Source organism: Paramormyrops kingsleyae, chromosome 16 (assembly GCF_048594095.1).
Source record: "Paramormyrops kingsleyae isolate MSU_618 chromosome 16, PKINGS_0.4, whole genome shotgun sequence".
Taxonomy (NCBI): Eukaryota; Metazoa; Chordata; class Actinopteri; order Osteoglossiformes; family Mormyridae; genus Paramormyrops; species Paramormyrops kingsleyae.
This window is the reverse complement of record NC_132812.1, coordinates 4,595,405-4,615,164: the sequence shown is the minus strand read 5'-3', so window position 1 is coordinate 4,615,164 and position 19,760 is coordinate 4,595,405. Positions and strand designations below refer to the sequence as shown.

Below are 19,760 nucleotides of genomic sequence, written 5' to 3'. Positions count from 1 at the left end.
ACCACCTTACTGGAACAGCCGAGGGCTTTGAGGATCAGTGTGGTGGGAAACTGGCCACATTCCTGCCTTCAAAGGTGACATTTCCAAGCGCACGAACAGACGGGGGGGGGGGGGGTCAGAACCAGGGAGAGGGGTTTGGGGAACGCAGGGCAGGGGTCTGACCTTTCCTAACCTTAAGAGAATAGGATTTATCCACCTCCGCTCCCAAACCCCACATTGTGCTGCTTCCCTGGCTCTAATCTGGATTCTGAGGGTTCCCTCCAACTTCAAAGGTTCTCCCCAGAGACCGGCGGAGTCCCCACATCTGACGGTTGTGACTATTTTGAGATATTTCGATGTCCCTCTTCCAGTGCTGGCAGGAGAGGGATGGTGAATAGAAAGGCTGGCCAGGAGTATCTTTTTATTGCACATGCTTATATATACAAAACAGACCATTTTGTAGTTTTAGTGGTAACTCGTCTGTTTCTGCCAACGTAGTAAGTTGGTGCCTCATTAACAGGTACAATTACAGCTATATCAAAAGTCATTGAAAATCAGTTTTCCCAGAGGGTGAAGGTAAATACAAAGGAGGGAGACAAGGATATTGAATATTAGAAGTAAGATATGTTTGATATGAAAAACTAAGAGGTATTGAATGTCAGAGGTTTTTAAACCCCAGTACAGTCACTGAAATGTACAGTAAAATTAAATGGTCTTTGGCAAAGACTCAAAGATGCACAATCAGAACAGGAATCACATTTATTTTCTAGTTGTCTCCAAGCGAAACATGACTGAAAGTGTAGACAGCCTCGGGTAACTTTAACAAAAACATGGCATCCAGGCACTAAAATGCAGAGAGGATTCTTTTTACATGCGACTAGCTATCCTCGCCAACCTCGCCTCGTTTGACACATCACTACATCTGTATTTCATCTGAAAAAAATGTCAGCTGTACAAGGAATGGCAGCAAGTCGCTGCCAAGGAAGAAGAACTTGAGTCATTTAAAGAAACCCTGCACATTAGTTTGTGGTAATGCTGCTGTAATTGCACTGAGTCACAGGTAAGTATTCAGAAGAACAAGCAGAATCCATGTGACCTGTGAAGCCTTGGCCTACTACATTTTGCCTTGGAATTTGTGGACATTAGATGAGGGTTTATATCTGTACTCAGATCAGAGAATCCTTTCAAAATGACTGTATTCTGCTCAAAATCCCTGACTAATTAGGTACAAGGTAGACAGACACCATTTCTGCCACATAAATCATTTTATACATTTACTATCTTTATAATGTTATGAATGAAGTTAATTTCTTATTTTTGTTATAGATATTAATCGTGTAGTTTTGATATGAAAAACACCGGTAATTTTTCACCTTCATTAATATCAATTATTATATGACTTGCTGATCCCTGATTATTCTCCAAATCTATCGGCATCTAAACCAAGTTTGCTCGCAAATTGAGATACATCATAAGACCAATTTCAACTATAAATCCTGTCCATTCATGTATGGAGAATGTCTGTAGTTGCCCATGGCAGAGTCTGGGTCCTGGTGGGTCCCATTTGTGTTTGTTGATTTATGAGCCCTGTGGGCAAAGAACAGGACGCTTGTACAGTGTGATATATTCTGTTCAGAATCAGACGGTCTCCCAGTCCAGGTTTCCTACAGACTGACACATTCATTATTTGATCAGATCCATTCAGTATAACAAGCACTATGGATAACAGAACATTTCTTCGATTGTCTTCAACTTGACAGCCAATTGTACTAAGAACATAAGAACATAAGAACTATACAAACGAGAGGAGGCCATTCGGCCCATCGAGCTCGCTTGGGGAGAACTTAACTAATAGCTCAGAGTTGTTAAAATCTTATCTAGCTCTGATTTAAAGGAACCCAAGGATTCAGCTTGCACTACGTTATCAGGAAGACTATTCCATACTCTGACTACACGCTGTGTAAAGAAGTGCTTCCTTAAATCCAGTTTGAAATGTTCTCCCGCTAATTTCCACCTATGGCCACGAGTTCTTGTATTTGAACTAATGCTGAAGTAACTATTCGGTTGAACAGCATCCAAACCTGTTAGAATCTTATAGACCTGGATCATGTCCCCCCTCAGTCTCCTTTGCTTGAGGCTGAACAGATTTAGCTCAAATAACCTTTCCTCGTATGACATTCCTCTAAGACCAGGAATCATTCTTGTGGCCCTACGCTGCACCTTTTCTAAGGCCGCTATGTCCTTTTTAAGATATGGTGACCAAACCTGTACACAATATTCTAGGTGAGGTCTCACCAAGGAATTGTATAATCTTAGCATTACCTCCCTTGACTTAAACTCCACACACCTGGAGATGTACCCCAACATCCTATTGGCCTTTTTTATTGCTTCCCCACACTGGCGAGAATGAGACATGGAAGCATCAACATACACACCAAGGTCTTTCTCATAATCAGCTACCTTTATTTCAGTAGGTCCCATAAAATACCTGTACTTTATATTTCTGCTCCCTACATGGAGTACCTTACATTTGTCTATGTTAAATTTCATCTGCCAGGTGTCAGCCCAGTCACTAATTAAATTAAGATCCCGCTGTAGCTGCTGAGCCGCTAGTTCAGTATCTGCTACACCACCCACCTTGGTGTCATCTGCAAATTTCACCAGTTTACTGTATATATTGGTGTCTATATCATTTATGTAAATTAGGAACAAAAGTGGTCCTAAAATTGAACCCTGCGGTACCCCACTATGAACGCAGGCCCACTGTGACATCGAGCCTCTTATAACTACTCGCTGCTTCCTATCCGTTAACCAGTTATCAATCCAAGTCGCTACAGTTCCTAAAATACCTGTCGCTTTGAGTTTAAGTGAGAGCCTCTTGTGGGGAACAACATCAAAAGCCTTTTGGAAATCTAAATAGATGACATCATAGGCCTTCTTATCATCAACTTCCTGAGTAGCTTCCTCAAAAAACTCCAACAGATTTACTGTTTTCTTCTTTTTTTAATAGTGTTGAGAAACTGTTTGTGATCAGTTGTCAGACCCTGGAAAACATCTGGACTCAAACGGGCCATGTTTCACTGCAGTCAGCTTGGACACATTTTGTTTAGAATTTTTTTAATCACTTAAAAACTGTAGCTTTTTAAAAGAGTATACTTATACTACGTGAGCTTATGCAAGAGGTAAAGTTAATTTTACTTTCTATTTGATTTCCAAAAATAAAATACATCCATTTTTAAGCAATGCTGTGCTAAAACAAACTAAAACTGGCCCTTGTTCTTTGTTTGCCTTTGAGTTTTGTTTGTTTGTTTTGAATGGTCATCAGTATGACAAACAGAGGCGTGTAGAAACTCGAAAATCAGCACAGCTTGTGGACGGAAGGACGTTTCACAAACCTGTATATCATTATAAATGCTGCCGGTCCCCCTGCAGCCTATTATCATTGTAACCCACAGTTACCTGACTCTAAATTTGTTGACCTTGACACAACTTAATTAGAAATCCATATCTTTCCCAAAGCCCATCGATGTCCCTTCTGTGCAACATAGGCTATATATGCAGGTTCAGTCAGATTTCTGCAACATCATAAACCTGCACAACTGACACCACGGATTCAAGTCATTATAGGACCACTGTAATTCATGTGAAATCATATTTATATAATTATCCATTACAGGGGCAGTCTAGTCACAGCTGAGCTGTGTTCATTCAGGGAATCTAAGCTGAGCTGGATGTGCCTGCATCGGTGGGCTGCCGGATGTCCACGGCACTGTCTGGTACACGAACTGTTATTCCTTCCAGGGACTTCGTGAGGCAGATCTGGCAACCAAGACGAGACCTGGCAAGAGAGAGGAACTATGCTTATAAAACATTGGGAGTCATGGGAAGCACCAGCTTTATAAATTAAACAAATAAACCTTTTTTTGCTCAGTCTACTCTTCTGTCATCTTATTACAGTAATAAGGACTCATGAAGACATAAGGAATTATAAACCAGTGAGGACAATGCTAAGCGTGACATGTGCTCTGGTCATTTGAAACAGTGCAGTTACACACTCAGAAAATTCCAAAGCAGCAATCCATGATAGTGTCAGGCGGTAGCTAAAGCTCAATAAAACATAGCTATACACAATAAGAAACAAATTTACATCCAAACAGAAGAAAACATCACCTATCCAATGCATCACAATGTAAGTCAACTCCTTTGCTTACAATAATCCGATAATCCACTTATGACAGGTTACTTAAGGATCCATAATCAGATTTGACAAACTGTTTTGCACCTGGAGTCCGTGGTTGTTCAGTGATGTTGCTTTTGAAACCAAAGCTATTGTCGGCACAGTCACGTGTTATCAGCAGCTACTACTCACGTATCGGTCAGCCCATAGGCCAGATCCAGCATGTCCATCTCCTCATCTGTGATTGGCCCAAGCTTGTTGTAGACATCCTCCTCGAAGATCAGGTGACAAGTGGAACAAGCCAGAGTTCCCTCACAGGCACCTGGTGACAACACAGCATAGCATGCTATTTATGGAGAAACCCTTGGAGCCCAAAATCCTGCCATCCTAAGCCCCGCTCACCCGCTCTCCAGAACAGCGCCGCACTTACAAAGAAATCAGCATCTCCTGTTCCTCCGTTTAACCATTTTTGTTGGAAGCATCACATCACAGTACTCAACATATTGCAGTATGTAAAGATTTTAGTCCCTCCATGCAATATTCCATGATGCTCCTATTGTGCAGTCTTAAATCCTCATCATCTGGGAAAAGGTATTTAATTTTCACTAAATCAACCACCATTAGTGAACCAACCTTGCCCATTCCACTGTTAACTGGATAAGGTGAGTAATAGGGTGAGTTTTTAAAAAAACTATTGCTATATACTGTATGTGTTTTTTGTTTTTAATTATATGAAATATATTTCAAAACTTGCACAGATATCACATGACAGCTGCTAACGTGAAAGTGGATTCAGACTAATTGGTGGACAGGTATGCAATCTAGGGGAGACAAATCAGGGATTAGCAACACAAAGTACAGACACATTGCTGAGACAACCCTGTTTTTGGAGGTATCGAGTTAGGGAGAGGGTTCACATACAGGTTACCAAGCAAGGGACACATGTGACATAACCTCAGCTCAACAATCCACCTTGGCTGTGATTCATAACCCAGACGCCCTCTAGACTATAGTCAACAGAGGGTAAATGCACTTTGCACTTGGTTACAGTGATTTGATTTGGATCTCAGGTCATGGTTATGTAACAGTGTTTTTTGTTTTTGTGCAGCATCACTCAGCTCAAAAGATTCAGTAACAGGGACGTTTTTTGTATCAGCTGGGATTGAGCAATAAATTTCAATTCAAGACCATTATACTACTTCATTATGAAATTACATCTGTAATAGGATATACAGGGACTGCAAGGAGAAAACAAGAAGACCTCAGCTCACCAGAGCAAGACAACATGACTTTGAAAATGACTTGCTCTTTAATGCCTGCTAGACAAAACTGAGCCTCTGATGCAGGATTCCTGCTAGGAAATAATCAAATCAAGCTGGGGAAGCCCATCTCCGATTCCCTGATCATAAGCACTGGTTCCCTGCAAGGCTGCATCCTGTCGCCCCTGCTGTTCTCCCCTGCACACAACCAGCCATGATTCCGTCAAGCTCCATCACTGGACTCATCTCTGATAGGGATGAATCTATCTAGAGGAGAGAAATTCATCATCTGGTGACCTGGTGCAGCCAGAATAATCTGGAGTTCAATACTTTAAAGACAGTAGAGATGGTAGTGGACTTCAGGCGCAACCCAGTTCCACTCTGCATCACTCTTCACGAATCCCTGGTCAACACAGCGGAGTCCTTCCATTTCCTGGGCATCATCATCTCCCAGGATCTCAGGTGGCATCTGAACATCAGCTCGATCATCAAAAAGGCCCACCAAAGGACACACTTCCTACGGCAGCTGAAGAAGTTCAGTCTGCCAAGGAAAATAATGGTGTACTTCTACACAGCCATCATCAAGTCCATCCTCGCCTGCTCCATTACCATCTGGTATGCTGCTGCCACTGCCAAGGACAAGGGCAGACTGCAGCGCATCATCTACTTTGCAAAGAAGGTGATTGGCTGCAATCTCCTATCCCTTCAGGACCTACACGCCTCCAGAACCCTGACGCAGGCAGGAAAGCTTATGGCTGATTCCTCCCATCCTGGACATGGACTGTTCAAAAAACTACCCTCCAGCAAGAGACTCGGATCTATCAAGACTAGGGCTGGGCGATATGACTGAAAACTGTATCACGATATGAGTGTTTCATATCGGTCGATATCGATAATTATTGACATTTTTTATGACCCATTTAAAATAAAGACCAGGAGAAAAATATATTACATTTAAACATTTTTATTTTAAACATGTCAACAACCATGGAAAATAAAGTGTTTTTAAAATATGTGCAGTGTTTTGTAAACATAAATAAAACTGACGTAGACTGAGATACAGTACATCTGTAATATAAAAAAACAAACCTGATACAGTACAGTAACATTGTTTGAAATATAAAACCTGCAGAAATATGAAAAAGTAACTCTTCAAGTTATTCTTACTCTAATCATACTTGAAGTTGAACTATTCAAGTATATTTTCAGTCCAGGTTTTGTGCTAGGAAAAGACACACATGCAAACACTAACGAGGAAGACGCGATACGTAGGGAGCCGGAACCCGGAAGTGCGCCGTAAACACAGAGAGGAAAGAGAGAAGGGGAAACAAAGACACGGCAGACTCGAAACGAAACACGGGATACGCGAAAAACCGGACAACATGACACATACAAACCGAAAGGATACAGACCTATAACTTAATATTCAGGAGACGGGGGGCGAGCGGCGTTAGGGAAGGGCGAGGCGACCGTCACAGTGATTCACAAAAAACCGGCAGAACTTCCATAAAGCAGTTGTTTTGCTGTGCTACGACCATTTATGACAGCTGCGTTTCCGGTGTTCCGGGCAATTCAGTTTCCCTATGTTTCCCCTGTCGCGCGCTGATTTGTACACGGTTTCGCTGTTGTTTTCATGTCTTTTTACGAAGCTCTTGAGGTAAACAAGCCACATATTTTAAAACATCACATGTTTTTTGTTTTTACTGATAATAAATGAAAGTATTTAATTCGCTGGATAGAGATATTTCTTGATGAAAACGGTATAGTATTTCTTATAAGACTATATTATGCGTGACGAACTACTGTATTCGCATGTAATACTGTACCTGAGTGATTTTCAGACATCCCACATACATATTTGCCTAAATATTAGGAGAAACATTATTTCCTGACATCCAGGATATTTGGTTCCCCCCTGTTAAAACAGGTATACAGCAACTCTGGGCCTCGGTACTAATAACAATACAGTATTCACATGTAATAATGTACTTGAGTGATTTTCAGACATTTCACATACCTCTTTGATTTAATATTAGGGGAAACATTATTTCCCGATAGACAGGGGAAACATAGGGAAACCGAATTGCCCGGAACACCTGTTCGGATCCAAACTAGCTTCGCAACCTCTGTTTTCTTCCGACGAAGAATAAAAAATATCGAATGTTTTATCGAACACATTTTTTATTGATATCGATCACGTGTCTATCGCGATACATATCGTAATCGTTTTATCGCCCAGCCCTAATCAAGACCAAAACTACAGGCCACAAAACAGCTTCTTCCCTTCAGCAGTGCCTCTGTCACTCCACCACTCACTCTGCACACATCTTTGTACATCTTTTTCATCTATTGGACATCATATGTTTTCGTGCTTTTATATTCCAATATTTGGAGCAGCATGGTGGTGGAGTGGTTAGCAATGTCATCATGGGGTTTCCTCCAGGTACTCTGGTCCCCCCGCCCCTCAGTCAAAAAATAAGATGAGGTTAACTGGAGCTCCCAAATTGCCCATGTATGAGCAAATGGTGTGTGAGTGTGCCCTGCAATGGGTTGGTGCCCCATCCTGGGTTATTCCTTGCCTTGCACCAATGGCCTCTGGGCTACAGACCCCCTGCAACCCTGAATAGGACAAACGGTTACAGAAAATGAATGGATGGATATTCAATATACCTCTGATCCCTTTAATGTCCGTCCATCCATCCATCCATCTCCTACCGCTTTTCCGGGTTGGGTTGCGGGGGCAGCAGTCTAAGCAGGGAAACCCAGACTTCCCTCTCCCCAGCCACTTAGTCTAGCACTTCCAGGGGAATCCCGAGGCGTTCCCAGCCCAGCCGAGAGACATGGTCTCTCCAGCGAGCCCTGGGTCTTCCCCGGGGCCTCCTCCCAGTGGGACATGCCCAGAACACCTCACCAGGGAGGCGTCCAGGAGGCATCCTGAGCAGATGCCCGAGCCACCTCATCTGGCTCCTCTCGATGCGGCTCTACTCTCCCAAATGACCGAGCTCCTCACCCTATCTCTAAGGGAGAGCCCAGCCACCCTGTGGAGGAAACTCATTTTGGCCACTTGTATTCGCGACCTCGTTCTTTCGGTCACTACCCACAGCTCATGACCAAAGGTGAGGGTAGGAACGTAGATCGACTGGTAAATCGAGAGCTTTGCCTTTTGGCTCAGCTCCTTCTTCACCATGACAGACTGATGCAGCGCCCGCATGACTGCTGATGCCGCACCGATCCGCCTGTCGATCTCCCGCTCCATCCTTCCCTCACTCGTGAACAAGACCCCGAGACTCCCTCTCAGACCCAGAGAGAGCACTCCACCCTTTTCCGGCTGAGGACCATGGTCTCGGATTTGGAGGTGCTGATTTTCATCCCAGCCACTTTACACTCGGCTGCAAACTGCTCCAGTGAGAGCCGAAGGTCACGGTCCGATGAAGCCAACAGAACCACATAATCTGCAAAAAGCAGAGACCCAATCCTGAGGTCACCAAAATGGACACCCTCAACGCCCTGGCTGCGCCTAGAAATTCTGTCCATAAAAGCTATGAACAGAATCGGTGACAAAGGGCAGTCCTGGTGGAGTCCAACCCTCACCAGGAAGTCCACAAAGCAAATGTAGACTGGTTGGGCAAATCTCACGCACCATCCAGGACCCTGCCGAGAGTATAGAGCTGGTCCACTGTTCCACGGCCAGGGCGAAAACCACACTGCTCCTCCTGAATCCGAGGTTCGACTATCCGACGGACCCTCCTCTCCAGGACCCCAGAATAGACCTTACCAGGGAGGCTGAGGAGTGTGATCCCCCTATAGTTGGAGCACACCCTCTGGTCCCCCTTCTTAAAGAGGGGGACCACCACCCCGGTCTGCCAGTCTAGAGGCACTGCCCCCGATGTCCACGTGATGCTGCAGATGCGAGTCAACCAAGACAGCCCCGCAACATCCACCAGTTCAGGCTCCTTCCCCGCCAGAGAGATGACATTCCATGTCCCTAGAGCCAGCTTCTGCAGCCAAGGATCGGCCCACCAAGATCCCCACCTTCGGCCACTGCCCAACTCACACTGCACCAGACCCCTTTGGTCCCTCCTACAGGTGGTGAACCCATTGGAGGGGGGACCCTCGTGCCTTCTTCGGGCTGTGCCCGACCAGGCCCCATGGGTGCAGGCCTGGCTACCAGGCGCTCGCTATCGAGCTCCACCCCCAGGCCTGGCTCCAGGTGGGGGTCCAGTGACCCGCATCTGGGCAAGGAAAAATGTGAATCCATGTTTTTACTCATCATAAGGGGTCTAATGAGCCGCACTTCGTCTGGTTCCTCACCCAGGACCTGTTTGCCTTGGGAGACCCTACCAGGGGCATAAAGCCCCGGGCAACTTAGCTCCTGGGATCATTGGAACACGCAAACCCCTCCACCACGATAAGGTGTCGGCTCCATAATTATATAATTAATTATAATTATTCTTAATATATTGCACAGCTTGCACTGCTCTGCACTATTTTATTCCTTTATTCTAATACTTTATTTCTACTTATCTATTTTTCTTAATTTATGTTCTGTGAATGTAAGCACCAATAAAGCCAAAACAAATTCTTAGTACATGCAGTTGTACCTGGCCGAAAGAGTGAATTCTGATTCTGATTATGAAATATCTGGCTCACTTCGTAATGGTTCAAACCCAGGTCCAAATGAAGAAAATCAGGGAAGAACACAACTGAACACCTCTGATTAATCAGAAAAATCACCCAGGAAGCCACCATAGTCCAAGGAGCTGATCTACTCAGCAAAAGATACAAACCATTTTTAAATATGACTCATACATATAGTCTAATTTGACCCAAAAAAGGACAAGTGTATTGAACGGAAGTAGTCTTTGGATAATAAAAGCACCTGCCCCGCTTACTACGTTTTCTTGATATTTTTCAACTGGGGGGGAGGACGACGACATGGTAATAGTTACTTATTATCTACCAAGAGAATTGGTGAAATAAGCTGGTGGCATTGCCACGTGTTGTGCAGACACAAATCAGTGCCGACAAATGACTTGTTTTTGCTAAATATCGTCTCCAATCGAATCCAAATAATTTCCATACAGTGGAACACAAATGTCTTTTGGTTGCTTTTCTCCTTCTCACTGACTTTTGCAAAATTTCTCACAAACAGCAATAATAAAAATAACTATGAACTTATGCAAATGCAGTGGTGGTAAACTTTACATTGATTTTTTAACATACACTAGATAAACTTGAAAAGGAATAATCCTTAAAATTGCAAAGCTTGCCAAGTTCTTTTGTATGACAGAGTAAAAATGTTTTAGCAAAACTAATCAATGGTCTTAAACCAGCTGACTATCACAGTCCTTGCAATGTGACAAATGCACGTGCATAACATGCAATGTTGATATTAAAAACACACAGCAGAGAGGCCTGCTTTTGAACTGTCCTCTAGATATGAAACCTGCAGGGGATCCATGTATTTTCCCAACCTTGTCTCCCAAAACCCTGCAGTTAATATGAAGGAAAAATGAGCCGCACTTCGTCAGGTTCCTCACCCAGGCCTTAAATTCAAGTGCCTGAATTATCCTAGAAAAGTTACTAGCATTTAAACTGGTACAAAGTTAGATAAATAGTCATATGCTGGAAATTCTGTAATACTGAATGAAAGTCAAATGAATTTTTACCGATATCCTGGAACATCTAAGGAAACATTCTGCCTGTCCTAACTCTGAATGTCACACGTCACCATACCGAGGCAGGAAGTGCCCCCCCACCAAGCAGAGCGGGCTTTCACTTTTCCAGTGTCACCTTCAGGCTACACAGACCACACGGTAACATTAGGACATTCCATTCACATTCAATGCCCAACACTCTCAGTTTGTGAGAGTCCTTTAATAGCATGGAAGTATGGGAAGCAGAATTTGCTTCTCTGGGGATCTCTGAGCTTTACCTAAGAGGTGCTTGGCCTTAATATTTCCATTCAACAGTGTAGCATTTTATTTTAACCTTAAGCTAAAAACAAAAAGCAAAATGTGAGCTCAAAGCATGCATGCATTAGTGTGCATATATTTGTGCATGTGTGTGCGTGTGAAGAGGTGACTCACCAAATCCATCAATGTCTAAGTTCTGTTCAATGACAACGTCAAGTAGAGAGTCACCAGGAGCCGCTTTCACAGTTATCTTCTGTCCATCGCGATTGATAAAATTGACTGTCACCTTGTTTTCTGACCTGTATTAGAAAACATAAAAACATCAAGTATTATTTATACACTAGTAAGCTTATTTTCTAGTTTCCCTTTGCATAGTTGTTAAAAATTGTTACAAATTACCATAAATGAGGGACAGTTATATGATTTCTCCAGTGTAAATGATCTTTACATGGTCGATATATTCGCAAACTGGCATCAACTAGCAAATGTTCACATTGGAAAAAGCCAGTGCCAATTCCATCCATACATCTTTCAATCACAAAAGTAATAAAAAATCTGAATATTTTTTGTTACTTTTCTCTCAAAAAAATCTTCCCTATCTTAATGGCACAATACCCTCTTAGGGATCAAAGTTTGCCTTCAATTGTTTTAAAATTCAAGGAAAGTTGGTGTTTGATGCCCTCTAGTGTCAATAACGTGGGTTTGGGGAGATGGGGGTTCGGAGCTGATTTGGTCCCTACAAATGTTGAAATCAACCCTACACCCTTGGATGGATGTATATTTTACGATTATTTGTTAGCCTGTGAAAACCGTTTCATGTAATATGCAAGTATCAGGCCATTTCCTAACGTTTACACATATTCTGCAATTTTCACTGAAAACCCATTACGGTGTGAATAACAATACGCTGGATAAGTCTAATTTTGAAATAAATCAAAATTTTAAATAAAAATACATTTAGAAATTGTTGAAAATAAATATATTCATTAAACAACAATATTTTGGATTTCATAAACAAACCCAATTTTGTACAAAATTCATTTGTCTGAGGCTGATTTTCATTACCATAGCCTTTCCAAATACTTCTTCCAAGACTACATTAATGCTGTAAATAGAGTTTGTCTACCCAAAATGCAACACACAGCACAAAGAAAGGAAGATTAAAGAGGCACAAGATATGGCTCTCCTTATGTTAAAATTCTATAGATGCTTCATGGTTTGAACCTCCTTGAGTCCACACTTTAGAAACCCATTACTACAAGCGATTATTATGTAAATATTATAAGTTATCAATACAATATTTTACAGAAGAATGAGACATTTCGTATCATATGTTGAGCAAAGTGTTTGTATCTCTATTATATATTCTTTCAATTTTATTTGCCTTAAATATAAACAGCAAAAAAAGGGCCTTTTGAAAATGGCTGCACAACTGAAAACAGAAAAGCTGGAGAGAAAATACATACGTGTAACAGAAGAAAAGACAGCAAGCATTACTCAGTCTCACTCCACCATTTGAGGGAAATCACTAGCACAGATCAAGCAACATACAACCACAGCAAGAAATGATAAGTTCCTCTGCCTCAACACCCATATTTAGAAGAATCCCATATCTAAACTAAGGGCCCAAAACAGATTAAATACCATGCTGCAATGTTCATTGCTTTGATGTCACTATTTTAAAGAGGCTAGCTATCCAAACAGCTAAACACTGTTCCAGAAACTTCACCAGCTCAGAACTGTTGAGGCACAACACTGCTGGTAGGTAATCCTCTGCAACTACTTGAACATCTTTTCTTTTTGAGTCAACAGGAAGTGAGGAGAAGTGTAAAATTAAAATGTTCCAATCCTAACATACATGAGGTGGCGGTGTCATATAATAGATCAACACACTCATTACTCATAACTTACAGAAAACATAACATTCATTACTGTTAGTGTATGAATCATCCTCTAACACATAATTCATTACCTTAATATATTCATTTTGTCTATTTTTTAATTGGTTCGAATACTGACAAATTATGCAACTCTATTGTTTAAACTGTTGAATTTGCCTTTGTGATAGCTATTCAGTTTCATTATACAGTGGTACCTCGGTTCTCGAACTTAATCCATTCCGGACTCCGGATCGAATCCTAAAAAGTTTGAGTTCTGATCGTATTTTTCCCATAAGAAATAATGGAAAACCAATTCATTGGTTCCCGGCCCCCCAAAATTACACCTAAGTATTTTTTTTTTTAGCATTTAGACACAAAATGAACAGGATATAACAAGAAGAGCATTTGTCTTCTTAATGGCTTCCAAAACGATAAAGATCTTATCCCAACATTACCCCTGTTCTGCCCCGTTCGTCCGCTCCTTCCGTGTGCCACGCCCCTCGTTAACCTTGTGTGGGATCCCCATGTGATCAGCTGTTTCTGGTTGTTGTCATTAGTCCTCTGTATTAAGTCCGCGTTTCAGTTTGTTTCCCCAGTCCGGTCATTGGGTGCGTTCGACTTGCTTACAGCGCTGGCTTAAAGCAACGCATTCTGATCCTGATGCAATGCATTACGGTTAGATGCATTGCGACCTCTCACCTGGCTGCACAAACTGTAACCGCCTCCGTGACGACACACCTTTGCACTTATTGGCTGAAGAGTTTAGTTACAAGCATGACGTTTGTATCCCAGGCAGTTCCGATGCGTAATCTAATTCTCCCGAATATCACGTAAAGCAGTGAGAACTGGTTTTCAGTTAATTTACCTGGTAAAATAAAGTTTAAATAAATGACATAAATGCTCTAATAGTACACGTAAGTTAGTGGTTTATTTATTGTTAGTTACTGTAATGTTGCGCTGCTTTATTTGGTTAATCGTCCAGTCTGTGAAGGCATTCAAGTAAGAATTGCATTGTAGTATGACTCATTTCCTGGCACGTACAATTTATATTAGGTCAGCATTCACGGTTCGACTTCTGATATTCAGATCGAGTTCTAGGTCAAACTGGTTTGTTCGACTTTCAAGAAATTCGAGTTCTAATGAGTTAGAGAACCGAGGTACCACTGTATTACCATTTATTTCTATACTTAAAAACATTTAATCAAAGTCCAGGGCAAGAGTAACAGATTTAAAAAATGACAAAATTAACAAACTGAACTAAATTCCCAAACACGAACCATTGAAAGAACAGATTAAATGTTAGTGTAACCAGTAAAAAAGAGTAACCAGTAAATGATTTGGAATCCAGTGTTGTCACTGGTAACATTTCTCCATGATGCCCGCCACACCAAAATCTTAGTCGCCACAGAAGAAAAAAAAAAAAACATGTATCCAACCAATCATCTAATCCAACACCATGGTGATGGGCAATCTGGTCAGAAGAACAGATACAACAAAAAGATCAGGATCACATGACCAGAAATTTAAAAAGTATTTTGTTTAATATACTAGGACAGCACACTGTATGCGATTTTGTTGTGACAAAACACTGGGGTAATTATAAAGCCAAAAGAATTTCTCACAAACCCGTCTAGGAATGATTTAAACAGCAATGATGAAGATGATTATGATTGTCTCAGAGAACGCATGCAGCGCTTATGCAAAAGCAGCATATTCGTGAGCTCTGGGTAGTGATCGAAAGAATGAGATCGTGGATACAAGTGGCCGAAATGAGCTTCCTCCTCAGGGTGGCTGGGCTCAGCCTTAGAGAGGGTGAGGAGCTCACACATTCGGGAGAAGCTCAAAGTAGAGCCGCTGCTCCTCCGCATCAAAAGGAGCCAGTTGAGGTGGTTCAGGCATCTATCTAGGACACCTCCCGGATGGCTCCCTGGGGAGGTGTTTCGGGGCATGTCCAACTGGGATAGGGCCCATGGCAGAACCAGGACACGCTGGACAGATTATATCTCTCGGCTGGCTTGGGAACGCCTTGGTATCCCCCCAGAAGAGCTGGAGGATGTGGCTGGTGAGTGGGACGTCTGGCCATCCTTGCTTAGACTGCTGCCCCCATTAATCGACCCCGGATAAGCGGTGGAAAATGGATGGATGGATTTCAAAATATGTGGAACGCCATAATACTGCCTAAGTCTTGACTAATAACTTGTAAACTGTTCATAATAGTTTACCTGTTTCACTACAATGCTTGTATTTGTGTTTGTTACAATACATCTGCCCTCTTCTGGTCATGGTGGAATATCACTGCTGAATGCATGCATACACCGACCACAACCATCCGTATTCACTGCCGTACGGACGACCATCCCCAGCCGGGGAAGGGCACTAAAGCGAATGCGGAAAAGTAAAGTATGAACTAGGCTTTTAGGCTGTGTGCACTGCAGAGGCTGTTGTTATGATGCTGCATGAAGCACTAGAGAGCAGCAAACTGTTGAGGACTTAATTTAGAAATATATTACTGTCACTGATAATTAACTAGCTTAAATTTGAATTAATTATTAAGTATTTGTTTTGCTTCATGCCATCAATAAACAATAATATATAAAAGACATGTACAACAACGGTCTGACGGCGACCACCCCCAACGGCATTTTTTACATTAGTGCCACCTCCCCCTCCCCATCACATTGCCCCCATTCCAAACCTCTTCATCCACAGGAAACACTTTTTAAAAATAGCTGCAGATTTTTTTTTTTACTCATTTTTAATCTGTCCCTGGCTACAAATAAATATCCTAATGAATGAAAGACTGCTTATGTTGTGCCCCTGGTAAAGGGATCCTGCAACAATGCTGAACAATTTTAGCCCAACAAGCGTTCTGACTCTCTGACAAGCGTAGAGCTGCAGCAGTATTTGAACAGAAGCAGCAAGTGGCTCTGTGGGTTAGGACTCAGTGTACCTGTCATCAGATGGTCAATGGTGGCTGGAAGAGTAAGTTCACCATTAGACGGTTGAGCAAGGTCCTCAACTGCAATTGCTTTAGGGGCACTGACTGACCCTGACCTGTGATCCTCATGTGTAGGTGGCCTTGAAAAAAGGTTTCTGCTAAGTAAATAAATGTGATGTAATGACATTCAATCAAAATATTGGTCAGGGTTCAGAAAAGAAAAAAAATCAGTGTTATAGTCATTATTTCCATTAAACTTGCAAATGACGTCAAAGTTTTAGTTAATAAGAAACATCTTTGCTCTCATTTTTATTTTCTAGAGCCTTTCATAGTGTCTATCATAAGAATACTTCCTTAAAATGAAGAGCCTTTTATGATACTGCAGTGGATTGGTCTTACAGATAACATTAAGGCCATCCTGAAGGTCTTACATCTGAGATGTTACCAGTTTGTAAGGTTATCCAGCAGGGATCACTTACAGGTCAGAATTAATCTACTATATATAAATCAACAGGGATAAAACTTTTTATGTTGATGATGCTGTTATAAATTGCAGTTCACTTAATAAGGCCTTTGACTATCTGTTTTTAATCGTAAAAATGCAGTTTTGCCATATAAAGCTTGACCTGAATGAAGGAGAAACAGAAAAACAAACTTAAGGCTGTTTCCAATATTAAGGGAATTATATCAGTGTATTGTTATTACCAGAACAATGAATTAAGGTAGTTTAAAAATCCTAAATACTAAACCGATAACCAGCTTTTCTTTAAGCTCCATATACTGTACAGAACTTTGTGCAAAGGTTGTAAGTGAAGCAGTTTTTTCTATTATTATTATCTTAAGAACAAAATGTTACTTCTTGTTTTATGTAAAACTAAATCTTTTTGAAGCCACATGTTTAACGGTCATTGATTACGGTGATAAGAATGCATCAGCTCATTGTCTTCAAACACTGGATATTATTCATTGTGGAACCTTAAGGTTCAGTACTAATTGCAGATCCTACATACATAGTACATTGTATTCTACAGTTAGTTGGCCTTGTCTCTGTAATTCTCTGAATTATTTGGACATTTATTTTTCTGTGCTTTCATTTTTACAGTGTGTGGTTCCGTGGGCTAAGCCTATGTGCCTGTTATCAGAAGGCTGGCTCAAGCCCAGCCTTGGCACATCTGCGAGTCCTTAAGTAAGGCCCTTAACCCCCAGCTCCCTGGGCACCACAACAGGTGACTGCTCTTTGTGGCCAGCTTGCTCTCACCTAAAGACAGCAAGTTGGGGGAGGCGTAAAAAGAATTTCTCCATGGGGATCAATAATGTATCAATTATATTTTTAGCTTAGTTGTTGTCTTAGAACTTTTATCCTGTGTTGATTTTGTAGTGTTGACCTTCTGTTATTCTGTCAGTTTTTTTTTACATCCAGTTCTGTCTATTGCCTGTCTTGATCAGGTCTCACTTATAAAAACTTTGTTAATCGGACTAAGCTGGTTAAACAAAGAAATCAATCATAAAGTAATCAGAAAAATAAATATTGAATTGCTTGTCAAAGGCAAGATTCAGGAATATTCATTGTATATGTTTGACTGTTCCAACTCAGCTATTATGCATTTGATTAACTAATTAAATTAATTAAACACCATATAGAAAACATCCAGTCTCAGTAACCATCTCATGTGGAGTCTTAAAGTAACACGCATCTTCTTCGTAGAAACAAGCAATTACATTTTGTATATGCGCTGCAATTCGAATGTTCAAGAGCCTATGAAAAATGTAAACGACTGGTATTACCAAACTTAATTAAATCCAGACAAATGAAGCAGCTATCACAACGCAGACATCTCAAGAATGACTCACAAATCTAATACTGTTCTCACAAACCACTAAATGCCAACAATGCTTGCTAATCCAAATTTAAGCTTCCTATAACTTCACTATGTTACACGAACGGACAAATAATGCCCGCCCATTGAGTCAAAGTGCATTTCCTGAAGTAGATGAAAGTTGAATTTCCAAAGTTATTTAACTGTCTCTGTTATTTGCCACCGTCGTAGCATAACACACTATGATTAATGTCTTGATGGAACTTAAAATTTAACTAAGTTTACCATCCCGATCTACACCGGTCTTGTAAAGTGAATTAACTAGCTGTCTCTTTCAACCATTTTACTAAGTGGACAGTGGAGACTATTTACTAAATTTTAAAATAATAGCTCATGTTTTTACTCGTGCTGACACTTGGCATCGTTACATACCGCATATTAATGGAATGTACTAGGACACACTGTAACGTTACGTTTTAACGGTAGTTACCGACTACTAATGGAAGCTGGCTTGTAAAATGTGAAAGACAGCTATGAAGAATCTTGAACAGATTTTGATGAACTATTTTTAATATGAGTTAAAACATGTAAAATATCCCTATCGACTAAATCTACTACTCGCGGCACTAAAAGTGTGTAGCCGCTTGCCTGAAACCAAGACCGAGGATTGCGTACCTCAGTATCCGGGTGAAGGAGCTGAAGCGTCGGTTATTAGTGTAGGCCGTTTGTCGGTCCCGTGCAGCCGGTGACGGAGAAAAATGCAAACCGAAAGCTAAAAAATTACAGCTCGATGGTATAAAACTCTGCGAGACAGCAACCAGCGTCCGACGTATGCATGCCGATGACATTTTTAGGCTTAAGAAACGAAATAATGTTTTAGTGCCCGAGTCGCAGTGTCCCCAAACGCAAATGTAGTACTGCTTATTCATGCGCTGTGTGCCACTTGCCCTTCATTCTTCGCTTCCTAGTATGTTGCGTAACGCCGTGTAAAGTACAGATTACCGAGATTGGCTATACATTTCCATTTTAAACGCACCAAAACTCATTAACAAAATAAGCAGTAATTATGTATTATTAATGTTGTATTGTTGATACTATACGGGATCAAAATGTTAGATGCCCATTTGACTAGTTACAGTAACCGGTTGATTGTAATTTTGTGGAAAAGGAGGTTAAAGCAGTGGTTTCTAACTTTCTTCAAGGTCTCCCTTTTGCGGATAATATGATTTACGTGCCCCCACCTACTCGAACAGACAGATAATTCTCCCTCTGTACTCACTAAAGATTCCTGAAGGAAATATTAGTACATCTATTATTATGTCATGGCATTAATTGTGAACATGCAGAGGGTATTCCATAAAGGGGTTTAGGGTTTAAACCTTAATTCCCACTTCAATGAGTTTAAGATTACTTAAATAATATGGTTCCAGAAATGCTGCTTGCAACTTTGAGGATCAAGAACAAGGCTCATTGACGTGGGAATTAAGGTTTAAACGCTAACCCGCTTTCTGGAATACACTCTGCATGTTCACAATTAATGCCATGACATAATAATAGATGAACTAATATTTCCTTCAGGAATCTTTAGTGAGTACAGAGAGAGATTAATCTGTGTTTGTGCTTGTGGGGGCACGAAAAATCTTATTATCCGCAAAACGGGGGCCTGACAGAAAACGTTTGGAAACCACTGCTTTAACCCCTTGGAAATGGCTTGAGCCCTTGCCTTTCAGAAGGTATACAACTTAAGGATTATGAGAAAATTCTGAGAATTGTTCTGTCAAAATTGGCTCATATA

At 41.3% G+C, this 19,760-nt stretch overlaps 1 protein-coding gene across 1 annotated transcript; it reads right to left on the bottom strand.

Moving 5' to 3' along the window:
• Positions 1-3,617: 3,617 nt before the first annotated feature.
• On the bottom strand, positions 3,618-18,953 carry LOC111852063 (adrenodoxin-like). Its single transcript, XM_023827572.2, has 4 exons — positions 18,641-18,953; positions 11,505-11,629; positions 4,349-4,478; positions 3,618-3,817 (listed from the first exon to the last, which is right to left on the bottom strand). The coding sequence occupies exons 1-4, from the start codon at positions 18,892-18,894 to the stop codon at positions 3,697-3,699; spliced, it is 630 nt and encodes a 209-aa protein (XP_023683340.2). The 5' UTR covers positions 18,895-18,953; the 3' UTR covers positions 3,618-3,696.
• Between the last annotated feature and the right edge of the window lie 807 nt (positions 18,954-19,760).

Excerpts from the sequence above, each read along its gene's own strand:
- LOC111852063 (XM_023827572.2), bottom strand. The coding sequence starts at position 18,894 with ATGAATAAGCAGTACTACATTTGCGTTTGGGGACACTGCGACTCGGGC. Across the intron at positions 11,630-18,640 it reads TCCTTCACCCGGATACTGAG|GTCAGAAAACAAGGTGACAG; the intron begins GTACGCAATCCT and ends TTTCTAATACAG. Across the intron at positions 4,479-11,504 it reads CTTAGACATTGATGGATTTG|GTGCCTGTGAGGGAACTCTG; the intron begins GTGAGTCACCTC and ends TGTTGTCACCAG.